Genomic DNA, 12,050 nt, shown 5'->3' with positions numbered 1-12,050 from the left:
ATTATCTAGCTTTTTTTTTTTTTAATTAAAAAAAAAAAAGATGTTGGTTGTTCAAAGTCACAGTCCTGTATGGATTACTGCCACGCGGTGGCACTAAAGATACAAAAGAGCTATGAGTTCTGATTGCAATGTAATCTCTTGTTTTAGTCCCTTTGCCTGACTTTCCCAGGGAATGATGTCTACCGATGAAAGCAAGCCCAGATGAAGTTCACATTAGATGTAGATGTTCCCTAGGAAACAAGGTAATACTCTGTGTCCCCACAGCACTCGGTGTAGAACCTGAACAGTTTTTCTTACTCAGTTCCATAGTCAGCTAATTACAGACCCACTTCTACCCTAATAGACTAAGCTACTTGAGGGTAGAAGGTCTAATACACTTACTATCTCAGGGCTTGGTACACAATAAACACTTAATGCTTGTGGTAAGAAAAGAATGAGTAAGTGCTCAGACCATGGCTGTGTACTTGATTTCTATTAGTACATAGGCTAGAGTGATTTTGTTCAGGGAATATTAATTAAAGAAGTTGAAAGTTTTAAAGGTTTCTCAACACACTGCCTGTTACCTGGATGTGACTGCTGGCTTCATGCTGTTTGCTAAATGCCAGTGTGCTGAGAATATAGAAGAGTTTTCGTATCTGCTGAGGGGACATATTATCCAGATAATCTAAAATGCCCTATGAAAAAAATGTCAACAATAAAGTTAGCCACTAATATTTTCTTCCTTCAAATAAAAAACTTAAAATCCTTTTAAGAGACATAAGAGGCATCCAGGTACCCACAAAAGCTCAAGTTCTCTCAAGCTGCGCTCAGACCCCAAAGAGTTACCCTAATATACCTAACATACCTCCTAGTTCTCCCTATTCCTCTTCTCCATGCTTCCCTTCTTAGTGAATACAGTACTCTGCCAAAAGTTACATCTCGGACCTTATTCCTTATCATAACATCCCTTCTCGGTTTCCACTCCATGAATTACTTACTCATTCTCTACCGATGTGGAAGTAGTCACAAGGGAAATACTTATTTTTCAACGTTGGGCAAAACCTCAGCTTTCTCATCCCTAATACGATGATAACATGACCTCCAATTACCTTTCAAAGCCCAGATGTGATTACATCAACCCCGTGTTAAAAGCCTATCGAGCTCTCTATGGTCTACAAAATAAAGTTGAAACTCTTCGGCATGGTATCTGAGACCCTTCATAATCTGACACTGTCCTATGTCTTCCCAACCTCACCTCCCACCACTTCTCACCATATGTCCCATTTGTCAACCATGCTAGTCTACTTGTCATCCTTCAGGTATACCATGGACCTGGATGCCAATTTGCTTCTGTTTAAACTGTCCTCTGCCTAGATGCGCTTCCTTTATTTTCTATCAAATCATGCCCAAACTTCAAGAATCACTCAAATCTACTCTTTGAAAAGTACCCAGTTTCCTAGGCCAAATTAATTATTCCTGCTCTGGTGCATCAATACCACTTTATCTTTCTAGAGATTTCTCATGTTGTATTTACAGTGACTTGTTTATGTGTTTTACTATCACCAAAGGTAAGAACTAAGTTTTATACACAGACCACCCAGAATAGAGCCTGCACACAGGTACAAAGAAGTATCTGTTGAATGTATTAATACATACAAGATAAGTTATTTTTTTTTCTATTATTTGCCCATTACCTCACCTCCTTCCCACCTCCTCCTACCAATTATAGTGCTCAATATCTAGAATATAAATTAAACTGCTGCTAATTAATGGATGCCAGATATCTCTCAGATACATGCAAGAAAGAAAAATGATGCAATATATGTCACCGGAGAGACAGATACCTTCACAAAGACTGCGTTCAGCCTCATAGCAGTTAGGTTTAGAACTACCAACTCCAGGAGGACATCCAACGCAGTATCAACTTCAGCTTCATTTCCACTGCAGATATGGGTCACTAGAGCACCAACCACTTCCTGTATGGGAAATAGTCAATAGGACAGTGTAAATAAAAATATGACATGGCCATCTTAAAAAGGTTAATGCTTGCGACCATTCCAATCTCAACTTGGTTAAAATCCCAACCTACCCTATCCTATTGTCTAACTCTATTATCTACTTTTCATTAATGTTGGTTTCAAGAGGTTGAGGATTATGCCAATCTAACTAAACGACCATCCACTCTTGACTTATTTCCTAAAATTTATCAGTGAGCGCTATCTAAGCCCTCTTGATTTTGCTCCCTGGCATAGTCTCTTTCTTTTTTCATATGGGTTAAATACTACCCTTCAAGCTACAGTTGTACTTAATCTGTTAAAATTTACTATAAAGACGTGGAACTAAGGGCGCCTGGCTGGGTCAAATGGAGCATGTGACTCTTGATCTCTCAGTTGTGGGTTCAAGCCCCATGTTGGGTGTAGAGATTACTTAAAAATAAAATACTAAAAAAAAAAAAAAGATGGAACTCAAGAAGCTCAAGGTTTTAAAGGTTTTTACAGGTTAGACTTGTATGTTTCAAGCAAACATGAGCCATGATAGTAACTTTTTTTTTTTTTAAAGATTTTATTTATTCATTTGACAGAAAGAGACAGCCAGTGAGAGAGGGAACACAAGCAGGGGGAGTGGGAGAGGAAGAAGCAGGCTCCCAGCGGAGGAGTCTGATGTGGGGCTTGATCCCAGAACGCCGGGATCACGCCCTGAGCCAAAGGCAGACGCTTAACAACTGCGCCACCCAGGCGCCCCCATGATAGTAACTCTTAAGACATTAAGATGGCTCCAAAAAAATACCTTGTATGCCATTCTCCCTTTCCTTTATACTGCTGCTCCATACTGAATCATATGGTTTTCTCAACTGCAGCAGCTAGCCCATGACAGCTGAATCTATTGCTCTGCTTTAAATTTTTAAAATTTTGTCTTTATTTTTACAAGTTCCATTCAAATGTTTTGACATTGTTAATACTAAGTATAGCATGTACAAAAAAATACAAAATAAGACACTCTGTTCTTTGATTTCATAATCACTTTCCACAAGTACAGCCTTCCCTCTCTGGAAAGTTTGTGTCTCATGTTCATGGGAATAGGGTTACGCCCTCAGGCATTTCTCCTTCATTTGTTTTCCTCCACAATTTTTTCTAGAGAACAATTCCAGGATCAACTGGCAGTTGATCAGTGGCAGCTAAATTTTAAAACAGCTCTTTCTGTATACTATGAAAACAGCCCAATAACCCCAGCCCTTTTAGCCATGGTTTATTTAAAAAAGACTGGATGTCTGGGGCGCCTGGGTGGCACAGTGGTTAGGCGTCTGCCTTCGGCTCAGGGCGTGGTCCCGGCGTTGTGGTATCGAGCCCCATGTCAGGCTCCTCCTCTATGAGCCTGCTTCTCCCTCTCCCACTCCCCCTGCTTGTGTTCCCTCTCTCGCTGGCTGTCTCTCTCTCTGTCGAATAAATAAATAAAAAATCTTAAAAAAAAAAAAAAAAAGACTGGATGTGGACCTTCCTCTTAAAGTCAGAGAATTTTGGAGCTCAAAATGCAGAGTTAGATCCACCAGTCCAGTCTCCCTCATTTTATTAAGACTACGACTAGAACTAAGTTTTCCCAACTCCCAGTTCTGAGCTCTTTTTCCTTCAATGCCTTCCAACCAACAAGAAATAAATATCATATCACATGCAAGCCACTTGGAATTGCATTTCTTCCTGTTCCCTGTTCCCTCCTTTCCAAAATAAATATTTCGACATACCTGCTGACAGTAAGTGTCAAAAAACTTAAATGCATATTTGTATAGGAGACTGCCAAACAAAATGATACTCTGGTCTAGGGAGTGCAACAAACTCTGCGCCAACGACAGAATGGATGGACAAATATCCTTAAGGACCTTGAGGGGGGGGAAGAGGAGAGAAAAAAAAAAGCTGCAGGAGGAATTCAGTTATTACAGAACCAAGACTTGCTAACCCTTATAAGATGTTAGAGTTCTCCTCACTAACTCTCATTTTAACTTAAGGTAACTTAATCTTTGTTTACTCAAAATTATCTTTCATCATTCTGAGTTTTCACTCAGGATCAATGGGATTTGATGTATGAATAAGAAGAGACCTGGAAGCTGAAAGAAGTTAAATTATAAGCCTAATAGTGTTGTTCCTATCCGCCCAATTTGGGACTAGAATCCAGACCTTTTTAAAATTTATTTTATTTTTTTATTTTTTGAGAGAGAGAGAAAGAGAGCGCGGGCGCGCGCACAAGTGGGGGAGGAGGAGAGGAAGAAGCAGACTCTTGGCTGAGCAGGGAACCAGATGCAGGGCTCAAACCTGGAACTCCAGGATCATGACCCAAGCCGAAGGCAACGCTTAACAGACTGAGCCACCTAGGCAACCCTAGAATCCAGATCTTCTAAATCCCAATCTCCTCACTCAATCATACTGTCTCCCTGGGCATATACTGGGTCTGCTCTGCCTTGGTTATGATTTGAAATCAATCTATAAGGTTCAATACTAATTAAATTGATTTCTCCTAACATCAAATAGAGAACTGATCATGTCTTAGCAAAAGGGCAGAAGATGGACATTAATGGACCCAAAGTAAATAACCAGTTTTAAGTCCAGCTTCTTTACTGATACCAACAACAACAAAAAATCTTAAATTAAGGGGCGCCTGGGTGGCACAGCAGTTAGGCGTCTGCCTTCGGCTCAGGGCGTGATCCCGGCGTTATGGGATCGAGCCCCACATCGGGCTCCTCCGCTGGGAGCCTGCTTCTTCCTCTCCCACTCCCCCTGCTTGTGTTCCCTCTCTCNAAAAAAAAATCTTAAATTAAGCCCTCAATTGGGTATAATACTTTGCTGAGAAAATGCAATAAAAAATTATATATGGGGTGCCTGGGTGGCACAGTTGGTTAGGAGTCTGATTCTTGGTTTTAGCTCTGGTCATGATCTCGGGGTTGTGAGACTGAGCACTGCACTGGGCTCCACACTTAGCACAGAGTCTGCTTGGGTTTCTCTCTCCCTCTTTCTCTGTGCCCCCCTAAAATAAATAAATAAATCTTTAAAAAAATTATATATAGTTTCTGCCTTCTGGAAAATTATAGCCCAAAACACATATTGCCAGAAATAAGCACAGAAAGCACTATAAGATAAAATAACAGAAATATTAAATCCATTTCTAAATACAAAATCTTAAGACCCAACTGTATACTCTCATTAGTACCTAAGTCAAGCCCAAACTACTGGTTATCCAGTTTTCTAAGAAGGTATATACTGTTAATATCCTGAAAATTTACCAGGAAATATCATTCCTAACTTACAAAATTCTAATCAAACGGTTTCTATTTCAACAGAAAAAAATCACCCGAGAGTCACAGCACTGAAAGGCCAAATACAGATGGTTCAAAAGATGCATAATTATGTCTCCATTAGCATTCCTCTGGTCCTGTTATGCTCAAGGTTTTTAAAAACTGCTAGAACAGGATACAGAAGGCAAGTTTGTCAAAACTGCAGATCACAAAGAGCTAGATAATTAAAATGATTAATGCAAAGTCAAGATTTGAAAGTCTCAATGCACTTGAACAATGGGCTGACACTAACATGAAGAAATTTTTATATGGGAGCTGCAAAGCCTTCCATTTTAAGTTAAAAATCAAGTTATATAAGTATGTAATTAGAAGACCTGAACTAAAACATTTCCTGTAAAAAATAATTTGGGGCTTGAGTTTAATCAGTTCAATATAAACCAATTTTGTCACCTTTTTGCTAAAGAGATGAGACACCAATCTTAGGTTGGTTTTATTAACATCATAATGTCTCAATCTAGGTAAGTAATAATCCTATTATATTCTGCAATATACTGAGCTGTCAAAAATCAACATCCAGCAAAGCTGGTATTGTCAAGATTTCCACAGGGAGTAGGAAAGGTTAAACGACTTCTCTATAAGTTTCAGACTAATGTTGCTGATTCTCTGACACTTACCAAGTAATGAATATAGAATGTACTCTGCAGCAGCTGTTCTTGAAAGCAGCCTGATCGAATCTTATTTCTTAGCACCCTCTCAATGTACTTCTTTGTCTGAGTGTTGGTGCTATAGATGATGAGAAGCATTGCCAAGTCAAAAGTCTATTGTCAATAAACACGACAACAGGGAAACAGTTTAATAAATCAGCACATTTATTTCCACGAAATAGCAGCTTACAACTTTTTCCCATGAAAACACAGAAGGGGTGATACTTATTTGTTCAACACACTCCATGGGAATACCTATATTTTTTTCACAAAACCCACAAATGTTTTTCAGAGAAATAAAGTGCTACAACTATTAACTACTGTTATCTTTTATGATAACACTGAATATAAGCTGAAGTGATACTATTACAGAAATAACTTGGAATACCTTCACATTTATTAAAGAAAAATCACTTGCCAACCTTAGTATGCATTTCATTATTATTAGGAAAACATAATTTCTGAAAAGTTGAGAAGACTGTAAATGCCTGTCAATATGAAAAAAATTAAATTCTGATAGTCATTTTCAGAATATTATACAGCCACTAAAAATAAGCTAGACTACATTTTTTAACAGAGATTCATGACGTTGTGAAGTTAAAAAAAAAAGCAACCTGCAAAACAGTAATAACAGTAAGATTTTATTTATGTAAAAACAATATACGAACATAAATACGTGTAAGTATAAGAGTAAGAATGCCTGCCTGCACTCCCATACACATACAGCTTGTATTTGAATGGGAAAAAGTCTGGAAGAAGAATTATTCATGAAGAATGGAACAGAGAGTGAAGAGAAACCTTATTTTTAACATTTTTAGATTCCTTGTAGGGTTTTTTCTCCATAATTAGCTTGTATTAACTATGTTAAAAAAAAAAAAGATTAAAAAAGTCAAGCAAGACACAAAAAAAAACTACTCGGAACTCATACAACTCAAGAGCAAAACACTAAACAACCCAATTTAAAAGATGGATCAAGGATCCCTTTTTTTTTTTTTTTTTTAGGTTTTTATTTATTTATTTATTTGACAGAGAGAGAGAGAGCACACACAAGCGGGGGAGCGTCAGGCAGAGGGAGAGGGAGAAGCAGGCTCCCCACTGAGCAGGAAGCCCGACATGGGACTCCATCCCAAGACTGTGGGATCGTGACCTGAGCCGAAGGCAGACGCTTAACCAACTGAGCCACCCACGTCCCCCACCAAGGATCTTAAAATTTTTTTTATTTTAGAGAGAGCAAACGTGAACGAGGAGTGGGGAGGAGGGCAGAGGGAGAGAGAGGCTCAACATGGGGCTCAGTCTCAAGACCCTGAGATCATGTCCTGGGATGAAATCAAGAGTCAGATGCTTAACTGGCTGAGCCACCCATATATGGTGGCTGGACCACCCTGGGCTGAGGATCTGAATAGACATTTTCTTGACATACTAATGGCCAACAGACACGTGAAAAGATGTTCAACATCACTAATCATCAGGAATGTAAATCACAATGAGATATCACCTCACACCTGGCAGAAAGGTTATCATTAAAAAAGACAAGACAGTAAGTGTTGGTGATGATGTAGAGAAAGGGAACCCTTGTGCACTGTTGGTGGAATGTGAATTGGTGCAGCCACTATGGGAAACAATATGGAAGTTCCTGAAAAAATTAAAAGTAGAAATAGCATATGATCCAGAAATTCCACTTCTGGGTATTTATTCAAAAAAACTAAAATTAATTTGACAAAATATCTGCACTCCTATGATCCCTACACATTATTTACAATAAAGAAAACATGGGAGCAACCTAAGTGAAAAGAAAATGGGTAGGGGCGCCTGGGTGGCACAGCGGTTGAGCGTCTGCCTTCGGCTCAGGGAGTGATCCCGGCGTTATGGGATCGAGCCCCACATCAGGCTCTTGCGCTATGAGCCTGCTTCTTCCTCTCCCACTCCCCCTGCTTGTGTTCCCTCTCTCGCTGGCTGTCTCTATCTCTGTCGAATAAATAAAAATAAAAAATCTTAAAAAAAAAAAAAAAGAAAATGGGTAAGTACACAGACACATACAGACACACACACACAGAGATACATGCTGGAATATTATTCAGCCATAAAAAGAATGAAATCTTGCCACTTGTAACAATATGGACAGATCTTGAGGGCACTATGCTAAATGAAGTAAGTAGGACAGGAAGATAAATACCTTATGATCTCGCTTATGCATGGAATCTAAAAAATAAATAAACAACAAAACAAAACACACAAAAAACTGAATTCATTGACAGAACAGACTGGCAGTTGCCAGAGGCAGGGGGGCTTAGTTGGTAGAGAATGCAACTCTTGATCTCACTTGTAACTTCGAGCCCCACACTGGGTGTAGAGATTATTTAAAAATAAAATCTTAAAAAAAAAAATGGGTGTGGGGGATCAAAAGGTACAAATTTCCCATTATAAAATAAATAATGGGGCACCTGGGTACCTCAGTCGGTTAAATGTCTGACTCCTGATTTTGGCTCAGGTCATGATCTTGGGGATATGAGTTCAAGCCCCTTATTGGGCTCTATGCTGGGCATGGAGACTATTTAAAAAAAAAAAAGACATAAAGACATAGCAGATGCATATAAAACGTTTATGATATAATGTTAAGAGAAAAAAATCAGAATGTAAAATTATATAATAATTAGAAATCTGTAAAAACAGCAAAACAGGTATGCAGGTGACTAAGGGTTATGCAAAAACGAAAAAAGAAAAAGTCATGTTAGGATTTTGATCCCTCCCCCACAAAAAACTGAGTTTCTCATTGTTTTATTCAATATCATAAAAGCTTTTAAAATAGCCACCCAATAATTGGATAATCTAACAAAACCCCACAAAACAAAAGATTCCAACTAAAGGAAAATCCTTAATGGGAACCAACCAGTACACAAGAAATGCAATCATCTGGCTTCCCAACAGAAGAAAAAATTTCCATAATTCAGACAGATTCAGTACCACTGCCTTGACAGTGAACGGATGGACTATTTGATTCACTCTGGTCAGGCTGACATGGGCAAAGGAAAGTAAAACATGCAATGCCATTATCTTGACAATTCCGTTTGGCGGAAGGAAGGGTTATCAGATAGATACAGAGACCCGACTCATGCCCCAAGTGACTCCTGTCTTCACTTCATCTATGGGGAATTGGCTTCTTGGGACTGCAACTCACTGTGCTTGTTTGGAATGTTAGTATTTCCCCTTATGGAGAGCTTAGGTTTATTTTATTGCCAAGATGAGTAGGAAAGACCATGTAGCAAGTCATCTCCTCAGATTATCTTCCCCACACAGCTAATGTTTGTTAAAGAAGCAACAGAAGGCACAGAAGGGATGACTCGAGAGAGTGAGAGAAGAAAAGGAAAACTAGCCATATAATTAATTTTAAGTCTGCAGTACTTAAAATTCATAGTACATAAGTATTTTACCTTGTGTTCAGACACTGAGGCAGTGCTTTCAATTGCCTGGAAAAACAAGGGTCACAAAAATATTATAACACATAAGTGGAACACGTTTCACCTTATTCAGCATGCCCCATTCTCCTGAGGAGCAATCTGCCCATCTGGGAACCTTCATCTATCATTTCTACCTGACTGACTTTTAACACTTTTATTTCCACCTACCTTTACTTACATATCCATCACTGATTGCCACCTACTTCCTCCTTAATGTTCAAAGTCATAAAGATCTCACTCACCTTAATCCAGGCTTCTGAAATGATTTTCTCATATCTAACAGCTGACTTTATTACATCAAAGAGGAGAATAACACAGTCCTGACTGCTGTTTTCTTGATTTCCTGAAGAACTACAAGGAGCAGAGGGGGAAAAAATCATTCTTCCAATTACCAGAGAGGAACCTATAAAATCCGGTCCCTGTTTACAAGCCAAGTGCCTATTCCAAGGCACAACTTCATGTGTAAAATAGCTAATAAACTTGTACTGTAGTTTATCTAGGACTGATCTGAATAGCCAGGAGAATACACCCCATCCGCCCATTTATACACATACACACACATTACATGTACCACATACATATGATTTGAAGGACTGTATAGTGGTACATGCAAACAATATTATTACCATTATTTGTAGTTGCAAGTATTAAGATCTACTGTCCTGGCTTCAGAATACATGTCAGAAAACTTGCCTTGCCTATATGAGAAAAAGGGTGGTAACTGTAAATGACATTATACCTTTGTTGTCCTTTATTTTTCAACTTGCTTTGGGAAGCCTGCAACCGTGATGGCAAAATACAATGCTGCAGGTCCAACTTCTCCCGCAGCTCAGAAATTACCTGTGGAAAATAAATACTAAGCTATGTGTTCTGCTCATTCATAATGGATAGGCACAGTTTGTTCTTTCAACAGAACCTTAACAATCCCCTGAAAGACTGAGTAAGAAGAATCACTAAATGTTAGACAAGGCTTTTTTTTTTCTTAAGATTTTATTTTTAAGTAATCTCTGTACCCTTCATGGGGCTCAAACTCACAACTCCAAGATCAAGAGTCGCATGCTCTACTGACTGAGCTACAGGGTGCCCCTAGACAAGGCATTCTGTAAAGGAGAGTAGATGAAAATAATTAATGCAAGGATAGTATGTCATGCCCTTCAAAATCCCAGAATTCCTTGAGGTATTACACTGAAACGGCAAATGTAACTGCGTAGTGGCTTATGCAACAATAAATCTGGCTAGTTCCATTCTATCCCCTAAATACTATCTGGATTAATCAGCATTATCAAATGGTTTAGGAACAGAGAAGAGCAATTAGAAGTTATTAGCTTAAATAATGTATCTTGATGTATCTTCATCTACGTATGTCTCTTTCCCATTACTGACTTTCACAAGGGCACCACTGCTATACTCTCTACTACTCTCTACTCCCAAGGATCTAGCATGTGATTGGTGTTTGTTGGGAAATAATAGGGTACCTCGAGTGCATCTGCAGCTGTTACGGAATGAAGAATGAACTTGATTATCACAGGTAAATCATCCAGTTTGACAGATAACAGCTTACCCATCACCAACTGGCGGACCTAAACATAAAAAGAAGGAAAACCTTAAATATTTTTATGTTAATACCTCAATCTAGTACTGACCTGTTAGGTAAAATTAGAAAACCTACTTCTCTCACTCAGTTTTCTCACTTGTAATTTAGAAAGAAAAACACCTCCTTTATTTTCAATTTTATTCCAAATTACAAGCTTTCAATTGTTAATGCCACAGTTTCTTCAAAAACAGATAGATGATAAATGTAAAAGTGTTATTATCTTACAGTTTGGAGCCTGAATTTTCCACTGGATGAAGACATATAAAATTGTAATTCCTATGAGGAGCACTGTGTAAGTATTATGCAAGATAGAGATTTCCACTGAAACTTACTGCTTTGAAACAGAGCAGCAAATCCATCATACTATGGCATATGAAGTTCATCAAAGAGAAAAAGATGAAATGTTATTCAATATCATTTCAAAAAATTTTTTTAAAGATTTTATTTATTTATTTGAGAGAGAGAGAGAACAAGAGCAGAGGGGAGCGGCAGAGGGAGAGGGAGAAGCAGACTCCCTGCTCAGCAGGGAGTCCAATGTGCAGCTTGATCCCGGGACTTTGGGATCATGACCTGAGCCAAAGGCAGACACTTAACCAACTGAGCCACCCAGGCACCCCTGTATTGTCCCAAAATTAAACTTTCTTATGTAGCTGCTACAAAGCAATGACTGACTGACATTGGTTCTGGGAGATAAAAAAGCTGGCTCTGTTTCTGGAGAGCAGAGTCCTTCCTACCTGAGACAGGAGCTTCGGGTCAAGTCGGAGGCTGGAAAGGACATCCAGGATAGGGACAGTGAGTGGAGTATTCTCCGTTAAAAGATCACTGTGAATGGTGGAAAAAGAGAAAAGCTGTGTAACTTTTAACAGGGTTGGGCAGATAATTACTCGGAAAAATCACTCAGAATATGGGAAGAGAGGACATCTCAGTTCCCACTGAACTTGTTAATAGTATATTTCATTAAAAAAAAATTTTTTTAAAGATTTTATCTATTTACTTGAGAAAAATAGAGTGAGCGAGAGAGAGCACAAGCGGGGGGGGGG

The 12,050-nt window shown here is 38.8% G+C and overlaps 1 protein-coding gene across 2 annotated transcripts in view; it reads right to left on the bottom strand.

Moving 5' to 3' along the window:
* FANCD2 (FA complementation group D2) overlaps window positions 1-12,050 on the bottom strand; it is a 75,536-nt gene that overhangs the window by 51,095 nt on the left and 12,391 nt on the right. For both annotated transcript variants that reach the window (XM_034658760.1, XM_034658761.1), the window contains exons 10-18: window positions 11,745-11,832; window positions 10,892-10,996; window positions 10,156-10,256; window positions 9,659-9,767; window positions 9,390-9,425; window positions 5,932-6,075; window positions 3,716-3,850; window positions 1,824-1,955; window positions 564-674 (exon numbers count right to left, since the gene is read on the bottom strand). In XM_034658760.1, the coding sequence (XP_034514651.1) occupies window positions 564-674; window positions 1,824-1,955; window positions 3,716-3,850; window positions 5,932-6,075; window positions 9,390-9,425; window positions 9,659-9,767; window positions 10,156-10,256; window positions 10,892-10,996; window positions 11,745-11,832 (961 nt within the window). The remainder of the gene's footprint in view (window positions 1-563; window positions 675-1,823; window positions 1,956-3,715; window positions 3,851-5,931; window positions 6,076-9,389; window positions 9,426-9,658; window positions 9,768-10,155; window positions 10,257-10,891; window positions 10,997-11,744; window positions 11,833-12,050) is intronic.

The sequence above is a fragment of the Ailuropoda melanoleuca genome, chromosome 4 (assembly GCF_002007445.2).
Source record: "Ailuropoda melanoleuca isolate Jingjing chromosome 4, ASM200744v2, whole genome shotgun sequence".
NCBI classification, from domain to species: Eukaryota; Metazoa; Chordata; class Mammalia; order Carnivora; family Ursidae; genus Ailuropoda; species Ailuropoda melanoleuca.
The sequence above is the reverse complement of the archived record's forward strand: the minus strand, read 5'-3'. Positions and strand labels throughout refer to the sequence as shown.